Source organism: Tiliqua scincoides, chromosome 3 (genome assembly GCF_035046505.1).
Source record: "Tiliqua scincoides isolate rTilSci1 chromosome 3, rTilSci1.hap2, whole genome shotgun sequence".
NCBI classification, from domain to species: domain Eukaryota; kingdom Metazoa; phylum Chordata; class Lepidosauria; order Squamata; family Scincidae; genus Tiliqua; species Tiliqua scincoides.
The window spans coordinates 102,563,937-102,579,360 of record NC_089823.1 but is presented as its reverse complement, the minus strand read 5'-3'; the positions used below and the strand labels follow the sequence as shown (position 1 = coordinate 102,579,360).

At 41.8% G+C, this 15,424-nt stretch overlaps 1 protein-coding gene across 1 annotated transcript in view; it reads right to left on the bottom strand.

Moving 5' to 3' along the window:
* The window catches only part of SLC15A1 (solute carrier family 15 member 1), a 41,422-nt gene extending 28,121 nt beyond the window's left edge, over window positions 1-13,301 (bottom strand). The window contains exons 1-8 of the mRNA XM_066621350.1: window positions 13,262-13,301; window positions 7,759-7,784; window positions 6,904-6,988; window positions 6,672-6,813; window positions 4,479-4,598; window positions 2,035-2,134; window positions 1,749-1,839; window positions 603-686 (exon numbers count right to left, since the gene is read on the bottom strand). Coding sequence (XP_066477447.1) covers window positions 603-686; window positions 1,749-1,839; window positions 2,035-2,134; window positions 4,479-4,598; window positions 6,672-6,813; window positions 6,904-6,988; window positions 7,759-7,784; window positions 13,262-13,301 — 688 coding nt within the window. The remainder of the gene's footprint in view (window positions 1-602; window positions 687-1,748; window positions 1,840-2,034; window positions 2,135-4,478; window positions 4,599-6,671; window positions 6,814-6,903; window positions 6,989-7,758; window positions 7,785-13,261) is intronic.
* Window positions 13,302-15,424: the final 2,123 nt, after the last annotated feature.

Below are 15,424 nucleotides of genomic sequence, written 5' to 3'. Positions count from 1 at the left end.
GGGGGGGGAGGTTTCTATAATGAAATCTGTATATTCATAATCATATGATCATCATATGATATTATCATATGCTATGGTGAGGACATGGGTTGCATACCATTTCCTATTGTTATCCATTGTTCTAAGTAACAGATTTTCAGTTAGTCTCTCTTCTTTAGGACATGGCTTAACAGCAAATTCATAAGTTTAGACAGATCTTTGAGAGAAAGTGTAAAGGCCAAATTGGATGAAGATGGCTGGCAGAATCATGTTTATTCAGAAGTCCTACCCTTTTAAAGGGGATTACTCCCAGGAAAGCATGGCTAGGACTGCAATATTTTCTACTAATTTAAAGAACGTAAGAAATTTTTTAAATATGTTTTGTATTTCTACCGCAACTCTAAAATATACACACAATAAGTTCACTCACAATGAACTATAGTTCATTGACAATGGTAGTGCCTCTGCAGATACACAACATTTAAGATAAATCGTATACTTGATCCCTCTGGAATGCAGATTTCAATATGAAGTTCACTCATAATCTATTTCTCTTTTTTTTAAAAAGCAACAAACTAGAATAAGGCAAATTAAATTAAAGGGTAAATTAATGTTTCACATACTCAGTGCAACAGCCATCAGTGCAGCAGGAACACCAAATGCTAGGGGATAACATTTCTGCTTGGTATAAATTCCACATTCTTCATCTATTTAGAAACAAATAGAAACACAGAACTATAGACAGAATCATGACTCAAGGAATCATCAAAAATACAGGCCTTCTCCTTAAAGGTTACCACTGACACTGCTTTTATTTACAGTGAACCATTGACAGGCTTGGCAACCACGGTTTTGAACATCAGCAGATTTGGCGCTCACACACGGAGGGCTACAGAACACCTCTGAGACACAACCAGAAGTCACTTCGTTCACACCAGTGACTTTGAGTAGCTTCTGTAGGTGCTCTGAGACACTGGGAGGCTGCGTGTAATATCTGGAGGGTCAAGCACAGCCCCCTGGGAAGTTATTGCAGCACCACACCAGATCAAGCCACAGTTTTAATTATCCATGGATTTTGGTATCCGCAAGGGTCCAGGAATGGATGCCCCCACTAGTACCACTGCACTTATTTATTTGAAGTATTTATATCCCACTTTTTTTATCTCCGATGTGTAACCCAAAGTAGCTCACAGAATAAAGTTCAAAAATTAATACAGATAAGAATTTATAATATAGTTTAAAAATACAATACATCTATTCCATAATTAATGTCACCATAATGACTAGAGACAAGGGTAAGAACAACCAATAGTCAATCAAAAACCAGCATATACGCAGCAACCAATCATAGTTTAACACAACCTGGGGGAAGGCCACAAAATCTCATAATAAAACCCAGAAACTGAACTAAAAGCGAATTGGAATAAATGTGTTTTGAGACCCTGCTGGGTTACCATCAAAGAAGAGGCAGTTTGCTAATCCTCAGGGAAGAAATTCCAAGGCATGGGTGCCACCCTTTAGTCAGCCCTTCCTTTAGTCATCACCCTCCTCACCTCTGAAGGAGATGACATCTGCAAAAGGACTATTTCTGATGACCTAAGATGGTGGGTTGGATTGGGTGGAAGAAGGCAGGAACTTCAGATACCTTTGTTAAAGTCCCTGCTTTTATTTATTAAGAAAACTGAGCCTGAGATTAAGTAGTAGAGTACAACAGCAATGGATTCCTCAGTCTAGAGGAAAATTTTTGACACTAGTCATGCAAGTTTTACCTCTGAGAATTGGAGTAATTATAGTGGAGAGAAGGCTTCCAGCATTAATGGCCAGATAAAATATAGAGAAGAACCTGCTTCTTTGTTTTTCCTGAAGTGCAAAGAAGAAAATTAGTATGAAAATACAATTTGGTGTGCTTTATGTCCAACTGAGGACATATGTCTGCCATAGACATTTCTAGCTTCAGCATTATAAATGCTTAAGTGCTGAGGTGGTGTCAGATAGAATGCTTTTGCAGCATCACCATGGCAGATGAAAAAGTTATATGTTTGATATACTATTTACCTGATGGTCTTCAAACTGATCTCCACCAAATGCTGCTACACAGGGCTTAATTCCTCCAGTTCCAAAAGCAATAAGGATCAAACCAACCATAGACATAGCACTGCAACAGTAATAACAGCCATTAATATATGAATAGGTAAATAAAGCTTATTTAATTATATTTCCATCCACAGGATATTTCTGGTGTTATGATGTACTAGCAAGTGCGCCATGGGAGTAACAGCTTAATATAAGTGATCCCAAGGGATAGGCGCCTCCTGAGGAAGGATCACTAGGAGGACAGGAATAGGCAGCTCTGTGTATAAATAGTCTGAAACATCTTGCACAGGGGTGTCCAAAGTTTTTGGCAGGAGGGCCACATCATCACTCTGACACTATGTCAGGGGCCCAGGAAAGAAAGAATTAATTTACATTTAAAATTTGAATAAATTTACATAAGTTTACATAAATGAATATATTAAAGATGAACTTATATGAATGAATGAAGGTCTTGCAATAGCTCAGGGCCTATAAAAGGCAAGCAGTGGAGGAAGCCCTCATCCCACAGCTCACGCAAAGAGGTCAAACAGTTGCCTTCACGCTGAGAGCAGTTGTGTCGGGCCAGTGCGGGCTACAACAAATCTCTGGAGGGCCAGAGGCTCATTGGAGACTGGGGGCTCCCTGAGGGCCACGTTGAGAGGCCTCGAGGGCCGCATGTGGCCCCAGGGCCGGGGTTTGGGCACCCCTGATCTTGCAGAACAGCAGCATTAAACAAACTAGCATAAGAAGTTATTTAGATATTAGTCTGGTCTCTTCTGTAATTTTACAGTGCAATTGTTTTTACTGCATTTTAAAATCGTCTTATATATTGGTTTTGAGTCACTTATGTTTCGGTTAGTGTTTTTTTTTTTAGAGAAGTAGTTTAAAATTATAAAGACAAACAAGTACATAAAATATCCTGCTCCGTAAATAGCTTACACCTCCTATAAATCCCATAATGTGGTTTACGGTGATGTGTTTGGGACTGGGGTTCTGTCACAAAAATAAGATTCCAGAAGTTATCCAAGATTAAGCCTGACTCATGTCATGGTACAAGACAGCCAACATACAAGAAAGCAGATAATTTCTACAATAATTGTCTACTAATGGACAATACAGTGCATTATTAAAGCATAGTATTGTACCAAGGAAAAACACTACCATATAAATTATACTTATGCTCATGCATCCAGTGCAGTAACAGATAAGACCTTAAACACAGGATGTGTTTTCATTAGCTTTTGGCAGGATCCCAATGCAATGAAATTATATATAAAAATAAATGTAAATACGCAGAACATCACATATGTTCCTGTAAGTCTTATAGCAAATCCTATTCATGCTGACTTGGAAGCAAGTACTACCAAATTCAACAGGGCTTAATTGAGGGTAAGTGTCAGTATTATTGCAGTTTTAGAGCTAAGGTGATCCTTTTTGTTCACTGTGTCCCCTTCTCCCATATCTCCATGATTACATAGGAGAAGGTTACCTCCAATAACCCATGGTGCCACATTTAAATTAAGATACTGCAAATTCAAGCAAGTTTCTAGGTGAATTTTCATGCATGTAGCAATTAATTGTCAGGTAGGTGCTCCAAGTAAACAGATGATACATTACAGTATTCCCTCTCTAAAATGAAAGCACTACCAAGTTACATAAACAAAATTCACAGCACAGTCCTACTGACCTCTTGTGTTAGTGTAACGACAGTTCTGCTGGTGCATGCTGTCACAAATGCCATAAAGCATATTGCAACAGCGCAGAAGATAGGGGCACCAATGGGAAGACCTGCGCTGTTCCACCCAAGCCAGTGGAAGAAGGAATGTGTGCCAGAGCAGGAAAGAGCTGTTCTGAGTGGCACAAGGGTTGGGGGAGGGCAAGGAGGGAGTGTGATGGAGCAGGGGAAGGTAGAGATGGGGGCAGATTGGGACAAGGAAGAGGCAGGATTGGTTGACCTGGAATGCAACCTTCCTGGGTCAGATCTACCAATAGGGCACTACTTGGACTTGTGCCAGTGAATTAGCAGGCAAAGGACCAGGTAGGCCCATTGCTGTGGCTGAAGCTTTCCCCAGGGCATGGGCACATATGTCTCCTTACCTTGAAGAGACCTACTCAATTTGCACATAGGATGAAGAGTTGCCCTGCTGGATCAGTGCAGGTTAGGATTGGGCTACCTATCTTGCAAGTGCAACCTTAATATGAGAATTGAAGCACCTTTCTCTACCCATTTATATTTGCAGGTTTACAGAAATTAAAATTAAACCTCCCTGGACTTTGACACACAAAAGGAATAATACGATTCACAGAGAGGAGCCAAGGCCACAACACTTAGAAGCAGAGTAAATAAAGGACTTATGGTACATTTTATTTCTAATGTGTTTCAGTATCCATTCAAGGGTAAGACAGAAATAAATGCTGCAACTTACACAGGAATTGCAATGTGATCTGGCTTTCCATCACGGTTGTGATCCATCATATCGCGTATAGAACTTATTGACAAGACTACTTGCCCGACTGTGTACACAATGGACAAGGAAATAATGGTCCTGTTATGAAAAAAGAAAGACAGGAGTCATCTTTTAACAGTTCAACTCTCATTTCCTCCTTGAATATGTTACATTGTGCTTAACACTGTTTGACAAATATACCATGACAACTAATTGCGAGCATGCTGTGTAAAGATACTAAAAATCACTGGATGTCAATTCAATCCCCACTGAATTGTTATTCCTTCCTCAGTATCCTACTAAGTTCACAATCTCTGTATGTAAAAACATGCTAGACCTGAAAAGTACAGTGAACTTAACAGCTCAGTCTTAACCATGTTTGCCTAGAAGTAAACTCATATGATTTTAGTAGCATTTACTTTGTTCCAGGTAAGTACAACTTCACAGTTGATGCTGCAATTGAAATTGCTAAGACACACACTGGGGTTTCCTGCAGGAAATATTTGAACTGTGCACAACACATCCACTCTTAACTTTTATATACATTCATTTAAAAATGTTGGCTTGTATGCACCCAGATTGCATTTACTGTATTAAGACTTTTTTTTTTAAGTTCTAGAAGGACTGTTTTACAACCTCCCCCCCCCCCCCCAAAAAAAAACCTAAAGGGGAAATATGCAAAAAAAAAAAAAAGGTACTGTCATATATACCTGGCTAAAAAACCAAGAACAAGAAGTCATGGAATGTAGAAAACAAATGTTCTTTCTTATTCATATATTGCCTTTATTTGTTTTAAATTACGCTCAAATGCTCAACAAAAGCATTTCAGAAAGAGTTGCAGTCACTTTGGAAAAGGAGAGAGAAATGTGTTGGTTGCTAGTTGAAAGGCTCTTACGTAGTTTCTACTGTATAAATTATATACAATAGATTTCATATACAACATATATTCTCTCCCACAAACCAGAATTCCCCGCCCATCAAATTACGGAGTAAGTGCCAAGGTCACTCATTAACACAAACGTAACAGAGACTGGCAAAGTTACACTTAAAACATCCCTTAATTTGTTCTAACTAACCTGCCCGATACTCATTAAAACAATTAAGAGGCTCTTGCATGAGTGCTCTTGCTCACTCTCTCTCTCTCATACAATTAGTAATCTATGCTGCAGTTTCCATTTGCATACATTAAAACAATTTAAATATCCTCTTTTATAAAAAATTGTGACCTACTATATTGAATGAATGAATGAATAAACCTTTATTAGGCATAGATAGAGAAATCATAAAAGCAAACATAATTAGTCCTAATTCCTACTATATTTTGTAAGTAAAACGAAACACTTATGTTCATTCCATATATTCAAAGCTTCCCATGACACTTGTTTCAGTCTATGGAGTTTGCAAGATATATATTTTAATTATGCTCAACAAGCATATGGGTGTCAACATGCTTGATTATACATCTGTATAGGAAAAAGCCAAATTAGAGTTTCCGTCTGTTCTAGGCATCTGTACAGGAACTGCAAGAATTTGGCAGTTCCACTCATCTCTGCATTTCCATATTGGGAATAGGTTTATTTGAATACTTTCTGTCTGTCTTGCAGCAGTTAGACCAGGGATGTCATTCATTTCATACAGAGGACCTAAGTTAGCATTCATGGTGCCAGCTGAGAGTTGGAAATGACATCATTAACCAGAAAGTGACATCATTAAGCAGATGATGACCAGAAATAAGCACTTGTTTCTCATGTATAAAAACAACTGCAAATGACAGAAGAGAAAAATGTGCAAACCGTGTTCATATTTTCAAGATATGAGAGAACCTAATTATCAAGCTGGGAGAACCCAAACATAAAGGGGCAGATAAATTGCTTCTGGGGGGCCGTATTCGGGCCACGGGCCTTATTTTTGACACACCCAAGTTAGACGCACAGGATATGAGCACAAAAAGAGATAGCAGCTCGGTTTTTTCTTTAGTATTGGGTTAAAAACTAGACACAATTTGCATGGTCGAAAGATAGAATTAATATGTAAAATAAATAAATAAATAAAACACTCATGACAAAGCACTCCTGACAACACTCAAACACAAAAATATACTCATGTCCAAATGAAGTACTTTGAATGTTTTCTTACGCTAGAATTGCTTTGGCACTCTAAACTTGCACTTACTTGAACTTTCCAAGCCAAGAATCAGCTACAATTGCTCCAAGGATAGGTGTTAAGTAGCAAAGGGCAACAAATGTGTGGTAAATGGCTGTAGCAAAGTTATCGTTCCAGTTGAGAAAATATGTGAAGTAGAGGACAAGCACAGCTATAGGAAGGAAACAATGAATGTAATTAGATAAGAAGCTTTCTGTGGCTCTAGCCACAAGCATCCCGTCAGAGTTAAAAAGAAAATTACCTCGCATTCCATAATAGGAGAATCTTTCACAGAATTCATTGATGACTATGAAGAAGATGCTGAGTGGATAGCCAAAGCAACCTAGCTGATGGAGTAGAAAAACAGAAGAAGATGAGCACTTGGATTTCTAGTTGGTCTTTTCCTTTAGTTTTCAGGTAATGACAAGAAAGTGTGTGAACATATATACACATTATGAAACATATACTTAACATATTCTATTTAAATGTGTTAAATCATTATGCACACTTTTTTGCTGAAAAAGCGGCATATAAATACTCAAAACAAATTCACATTTGAAAAACTGTTCCATTGCAGCCAAGAGGTCCTTATGTTTATGCTTTGACAGATACTTAACTGAAAAACATTTCAGATCTGTAAAGTGGCCGCAAAGACCACCACTTCTCTCTGCCACTCACATTTGTTGCTTTGAAAATGCTATGAAGAAAATAACTTGGAGAAATTGCAACTAAGAACAACAAAAGATTACATCTCCGAATGATTAGATAAAAAGCAACACTTTGAATTTTGGCCAAGAAAGCAACACAGGCTATAGAGCAGTGATTTTCAACCTTTTTCATCTCATGGCACACTGACAAGGTACTAAAATTGTCAAGGCACACCATCAGTTTTTGACAATTGACAAGGCACACCATGCTGTCAGTGGGGGGCTCATATCCCCCAATGGTCCTATTAAGAAATGACCCTTCACCCAACTCCTGCGGCACACCTGGAGACCATTCATGGCACACCAGTGTGCCATGGAACAGTGGTTGAAAATGGCTGCTATAGAGCAATGACATAAAAAGTTACACCTATTATACATAAGCCTGCCCAATTCTGTAACATAACACTTACCACACGTTTTCCAGGTCTGTTTTTCTCTGGGGGACGGGGACAGGAGAGAGAGAAAAGTAAAAAGGTATGAAAATCAATAAGCATCCTTGACATAATACACCCACATAAACCAATGCTTTGCTGTTGAGAAAAATAGTATTTTACATATTCCAGACCTTTTTAGGCCCTAGAGACATTTTTAAAACAATATAATTTCTAAAAGGTTTGAATATGAGTAAAACAAATTGCCTGTGAAATGCATGAACAATGAAAAAATTCCATCCATGTACCTTCAGCTACAAAATTCTAGGTAACAACTTATAGGTAAAACATGAGTTTACAACCCTGGCAAGAGAAACGTAAGCCAACAATAAGGAGTGTGAAAACAAAGCATGAGGAGCACAAGACTAAAAACGTTAAGGCAACATCAATAACTTAGGGCCTGATCCAAACCAGGCCGTTGGCCAGCGCATGACCCAAGGATTGTGAATCCACCACTGTCCTTCTCCAAACACAGAACTGACATCACCCTTTGGAGCAAATGGTGCTCTCCCTAGCTATGCTGCTGGGAATGGCAGGTTGTTTTTAAATGGAATAAGTGGGAGAAATTGCCTACCCTACACTATTTAAACTGATGTTTTTCTCAGTTCCCTTTTGCAAAAGTCCCTTTTGCTCATGTAATTGAATTTGCACAAATCAACTGTGTGTAAGACAAGGGGTGACTTTGTACATATTTAATATATAGAAAAGCGAGACATGCTGAAAGAGAATCAGCATGCTTTCTGCAAAGGTAAGCAAGTCCTGCTTCTCTGAGAACAACAAAAGATATGTGAATAGGAATGATCCAGTTGACGCTGTGTACTAAAACTTTTTTAAAAAGTTCCTCTCCAAACGTTCTTGAGTAAATTGCAGTCATACATTAACAGAACAGTTCCTGTTATGGGTTGATTACACAAGAGTAACTGGTTAAAGGACAGAAAGCAGAGGGTAGGTACAAATGGAATTTTCACAGTGAAGGTAAGTTAACAGGTAGGGTTTCTCTAAGGATATGCCTCAGGACTGATGCTCTTTAACTTGTTCATAAATGATTTGGAGTTAGGGCAGTGGTTCTCAAACTCCCAAGGAGTTTGAGCCCCACAGTAAGTCCTTGTGGGGGAGGTGGAGGCAGCAATGTGACAGTGCAGATAACGATCACGACCCACTTCTGGTTTCGCAATCGCAAACCGGAAGTGGGTCGCAATCATTATTTTGCCTGTCTCTACCATGTTGCAGAGCCCTGCAGAGGCTGGCACAGGGCTCTCCGCACCCCCGTGGAGGCTGCAGCTGGCTGTGACACAAAACACAAAAATATGGTGTGCCCCACCAAAGTGACACGATCCTGGCGAACGCATCACTGCCTCCCCCCTCCCTACTCCTTAAGGGGACAGAGGCCAGGGCTCTGGCTGGGGCATCAAGACGCCCCAATCAATCAATCAATCAACAGTATCTATATACCGCTTTTCAACTAAAAGTTCACAAAGCGGTTTACAGAGAAAAATCAAATAACGTAAATGGCTCCCTGTCCCAAAAGGGCTCACAATCTAAAAAAATGCAAATGAATACCAGCAGACAGCCACTAGAACAGACAGTGCTGGGGTGACGTGGGCCAGTTACTCTCCCCCTGCTAAAAAAAAAAAAAAAGGAGCACTCACTTGAAAAAGTGCCTCTTACCCAATTAGCAGGGGTAGCCCCAGTTTGAGAACCTGTGAGTTAGGGGTATAAACAGTGAGGTGACCAAGTTTGCAGATGACCTCAAAATATTCAGCATGATGGTGAAGAGCTGCAAAAGGATCTCTCCACCAAATGGCAATGATTCAATGTTATTCAGTGTCAATAAGTGACACATTAGGGCAAAAATGGAAGCTCAAAATGAAAACTTGTCACCTTAGTTTTTTTTGTTTTATGTCAGCATTTCTTGTTCACCTATGTATGCAACTTCACTATCTTTAAGATAAAACTTTATCTTAAAACTTTAAGATAAAACTTTAAGATATGTACTTTAGAGTTTCGAACTAAGCATATCTGTAATAGAGAGCAATTAATACAGAATAAAAGCTGTATTCTTGCTTCATGCTAGTGAACTATGGACCACATGTAACAACACACAACTAGCTGACAGTACTGCTGACAATTCTATATATAGTTGTTATACATGAAACAAAGCCAAAAAAAAAACAACTTAAGAATCAGGAACTACTTAGATCTTCAGCAGTCTGTGGGAAAATCTTTGCTCAGGTCAGCTTCCATCTCATTCAGCCCAGGACAAAATGGTTGTGCATATCCAAATCTAGCACATCTAGGAGTTGGCTGCTTGGCATACTGAAAAGGGCTTTACCCACACCAACAACCATACATCAGGTACTCTGGTGACAGTTCAGAACTCCTGAACATACTAACACAAAAATCTTGATGCCACAAACTATGCACCTTGAATGGATAACAAGCACAAGCAGTGCTTAGAAAGCCATTTCTTGTGTACAAAGAAATCTTCAAGATGCACGTCAATTGCTGTTCATCTGTGGTAAAGATGGGAACATAATAAGAGTTTACCTTGGAGGCAAATTGCCTCTCTGGTGTTGGCAAACAGATATGTTAATTTTTGAATACACACGCACTATGGATCATTTTAACACCAGTGTACTGATGCAAGAAAATCAAAGCTGATTTAATGTGTCAGTATTGGCTAAAATCCAAGTCTTTTTCACCACCATTTGAATCAGATGAGTATAAATCAGATGAGAATAAATGTGCAAGTACTTGAGAAAACAGACAAGTATTAGTGGACTTTCTCGCAGGAGTGCAAACAAAAGTTTCAAACAGGACGTCCACAAATATGTTTTATCAACCCTCAGATTGACTGGAGTTTTTTCAACCTACAGGAGGGCAAGTGGTGTGTGAATGTATACTACTATGTGTTGAGGAACAGTGAAATTAGCACACAATACAATAAACTGGAAAAATAAGCAGAAAAAAAGGAAAGAGTCCACAACCTTATATTCTCCACTGCTGGGAAAGGGAGGGAGAAGTATTTTACTTTGTATAGCTTCGCATAGATAGTTTTGAGTCCAGCATTATGCAGGGATTAACAATAAGCACATATTTATTGATTTTTAAGCAGTTATGTGTTTAGTAAGTATGAAACGCTGGATTAAAGTCTTATTGGTCAATATTTCTAAAACAAATTTTGAAGCATGCTTCTCAAGATATAGCATATCCTCTTGCACCATCCAATCCAATAATAAAATTAATCCTTAATACATATCCCTTACACACAGATTCTGAACCTGTTTATTCAGTATGAAGTACACTAATGGCCACAATGAGACTTATTTCCTAGTAAATGTTTTTAACTCTTAATGATTTGTTTTAAATACTTCTATGTGTCTGTATTATATTTCAATCATGAAGATCTACATGGGGAAAAAGTAAAAGGTGATCTGCTGTACAGCATACAAGTACCATTATGATCAATGAATACAAACAGGGTTGTTATAAACAGGGTATTGCCAATGGGCATTTGAGTTGCCAACTGGTCAGAAAAAAACCAAAAAGAACATTTTGACCTGCTTTTCTCATTTTACCAGTGGCCTGATATGCAGAAACCAGCATACAAAGCTTTTCACAGCATGGAGCATCATCACCTGCTACAGAGCAAAGGGCAGTCAAAAGAATAGCTACAGATTAGCTGGAAACCCTACAGTATTACCACACAAGGACAGCTGCCACCTTTTCCTGACAAGCTATTGTACCTTTAACAGCTGTTTCAGGCAGAAATTTAACAGGTGCTGCTTGCACTGGAATCAATGTCCAAGACAGCCCTGACTCATCTGATTTATGAAGGCCAGGCAACCCTTAAAGCCACAGAAGTGCTGGCAGGGAAGAAAAAAAGGTGGCAATCCTACAAGTACCAGGTCAATGTACCCAAGCAAAATTTGGATGTGCACAAGACAGCATCACAGTTCAGCCCCAATTTCTCCTAAGGGCTGGTTATGTACTTGCCTGCTCTTTGCAAGCAATGGCCCTCTTTGCAATGGGCCTTGGCAAAAAGAAAAAAACAAAAGGGATTGGCCTTTTCAGCCACACTAGACGCTGTGCCAGAACCACCTTTCAGAGCGCGATACCGTAGCCTTTCAAGACTGAAGGTTGCCAACATATAGCTCTGTGCAGGTCAAACTGAAATATCCAGTTCAACGTTGTTTGTTTTTTACTTACTTTACACCAGAAGCTAGAGGAGGAAAAATGAAACCACTTTGATCAAGTGATGTTCCTAGGTACTTATATAAACTTCTAAGTACTAATAGCTTCAGTTCACGAGTAGGATACCTGCACGCCCCGTTTCAGGGTTCAATTATAGTGGCTCTAACAGGAACATGGATATGATGCGTCCAGCAGGGCATGCCTACCACGGCTACAGTCCTTGGCGTACTTACGTGGGAGTAAATTGCCCGATTTCAGCAGCGCTTGCTAATGTGTGTGTGGAGGATCGTAGGCTGCTTGCTTGGTACGAGTTTGCCAACCATCAGAACTTTCATCACTTGCCCAGCCACGTGGCCAGTTTGTTGTCCCAGGGCTGCGGCGCCTGCACCCGGAGGGGACCCGGAGTGGGCGAAGAGAGCGCGGAACCAGCCCACTGCCCTTGCGCAAAGGGACCTCCTCCATCCTGCGCCTCTCCCTGCTAGGACTCGCCAGCCACTGGCTCGCCTGCAGGCTCCAGACGCTGTTGCACTCATAGAGTCAGTCGTATGCCTGTCTACTCAGAAGTAAGTCCCATCAGAGTCCATGGGGCTTACTCCCAGGAAAGTGTGACTAGGACTGCAGCCACAGGCAGTTGCTTCTGCGACCGCAAAAAAGAGAAGTGGGGCGCGGACTCCACAAGGCTCGGAAGGAAGGCGCGCAACAGCAGCAGCGCCCGAGAAGGTGCCTTCATTGCCAAACGCGGAGGCAGACGAAGGTGCAGGCAGGGCCCGGGCATGCAGAAACTCAACAGGCGAAGTTTTGCCTTGGCCAGACTAGAAGCAGCTGCACCTGACGAGTTTGCGCCTGCGTTGCTCAAAAGCCACTGGCAAAGGCGGGCAGGAGATGAACCCCCAGTGACCTCGCAGCCCCTTCAGAGGACGACGAAGGCGCTTGAAGCCCTTGAAGGCGCTGCTGCCAGCGCCCCGTGGAAAGGCGCAGTCGCAAAAAGACGCCCCCCTCCAGCCCTCGGGGAGCGTCACTGGAAGCGGTGGAGCCTCCCAAGGCGCGCGCAGTGAAAGCCCAATCCCAGGCATGTCTAGTCAGAAGAAACTCCCCATTACTGGCAATGGGGCTTAATGAGGTCAGGGTGGCTAGGATGGCAGGCTTGGAGCCCATTCCTCTGCATGTCTACTCAGAAGTAACTCCAATCAGAATCAATGGGGCTTACTCCCAGGTCAGGGTGGATAAGACTGCAGCCTGAGTTCTGGCTCAGTCCTCAAGCCGAGCTCCGTCGCATCCAGCCACGTACCGCGGTTGGCCAGGAGCACACTGCCTTCTCCTCCTCCCATTGCCCCGAAGGTGGAGGCTTGCAGTGAACACCTCCGCCTGCACGCGTTCCCGCGCCGCCGACCAAGAGCAGCCCTCACCCTGCGCGCCTGCTCCTGCAGGAGCCAGCAAGTTCCTCCCCAAGACAGAGCCTCCACGCACGCGCGCGCACATAGGGTAGCACGAGAGTTTTGCAAGCCAGCTGCCTGCTCTGAGCGCCTCCTGCTCCCCCAGAAGTCCTCCTCGCCACTCCAGGGGCTGCCCCTGCCCGCCACCGCGCAGCAGAGCGTTGCCTGCATCCAGAGGCTAACCCCCCCCCTGGCACTTAGCAGTACCCCCATCACCATCTGGCTGCTCCATCCAGGCAGCCGTGCCCGCCGTTCCCATAGACGTACCCATTGGGGCAGCTGGTGATGGTGCTACTGGTCCTGCTTGGGCAAGTGCTAGGTGGCAAGGAAAGGAGGCCTCCCCGAGGGCTTTTCTTTAAAGCCTCTACTTCTGGCTGCGTTCCAAGCCCTACCCCAATACCTGGCCAAGGAAGGCGGGAGGGGCTCTATTCCGCCCTGAGAAGGAGGAAGGGTGGGGGAAACGCCGAGGAAATCAGCCGCTTTTCTCCATCACCGCCCAGGCTAAGGCTGGGAGTGGGAGGGAGCAGCACGCCCTGAACCCAGAGACCTATTAGGCTTAATCCAGGAAGGTGGAGGATCTCCAAAGGAGGAGGAACCCCGCATCAGCCCTGAGACTTGGAACCTCACATACTGAAAGGCAGAGAGTAGGATCGCCCCTTTTTTTGATGCTCTTGCCGCCCTCCTCTCCCTTTACTAGCCCCCCTAGAAATTCAACATGTGTAGTTTCTCCTCCCATGCTGGAAGAAGATGCACCTGTTGAGTTTCCACCTGTCACCCTCTGGGGGGGATTTAGATGGCATTGGTAAGGAGCTCTTCAAAGAAAGGCATAACAGGAAGATGTGAAAAAGAAAATAAAAGTTTGGAGAGGGAAAGTAGGGTGATAGAAGACACTAAAGAAATCTACTTGTAACCTAAACTAGAAAGGGAAGTGGTTTAAGGAAGAAAAAGACACCTAAACAGAAGGATTAAGGTATGTACAAATAATTCTTTCTCAGAAATAAGAGAGGGGCATACCCAACTAAACCAAGAGGTTTCCTTTTACCATTCTATCTCTGTTCTACAGTATCATGAGACAGAAAATACAGGCAGCAAAACAAAGTTAATCTGAGGGGAATATACAGAAGAAGGAGAAGTGTAAAAATAACTAATAATACACGTGTCTTTTGTCTTATCTGCATATGGTACAAGATGTGTCTGCTATGTATGTATATATTTGTGTATGTCACTAGTGTGACTTAGTGCCCCGTATCATTGCTATCAACTAATAGCCCAATCCTATACATGTGTGCTCAGAAGTCCCATTATAGTCAATGGGGCTTATTCCCAGATAAGTGTGGATAGGATTACAGCCTTAACTAGGTTAAGGGCCCTATCTAATTTTCCAGCGCTGATGCAGCCATGCCAAGGGGGCATGCGCTGTATCCTGCAGTGGAACAAGGGGCAATCACAGAGGTCTCCTTAAAGTAGGGAAACATTTGTTCCCTGACTTCAGGGCTGCATTGTGGGAATATTTAATAGGATTGGGCCCCAATATATTTTGAGCCAAATTTTATACAGACAAAAGCAACAGGCTATATGAGAGGTCCACCTTGCCTTGTTATGGCTGATAAAACATTGTCAGGCTGAAATGTAAAATTTGTTGCTGGGAAGGAATGTAATGGAGAGACACTTTAAAGCTGCAATGTTTATCTGCAAGTAAGCCATATTGAGCCCTGTGGGACTTATATTTAAGTAAGCATGTATAGGATAGGATTGCACTGTAAATTACAGCCCTGATGCCTGTAGGAATGCAGAGGGAGATGGCAAAAACAAAAGATTAATTACCCTGATTCACATTGGAATTGGTTGTGTTTGGGCCCATATTGCAAAGATAAATGGTAATATTTGATGTGTATTAAAATGAACATTATAATACTAAAGATGTTACATAACGTATTTTTCTATCTTATACCCTGTGAACTGCTACTGTACAGGGGTCACTGTATTCTGTGGCTGCAATCCTGTGCACATTTATTTGG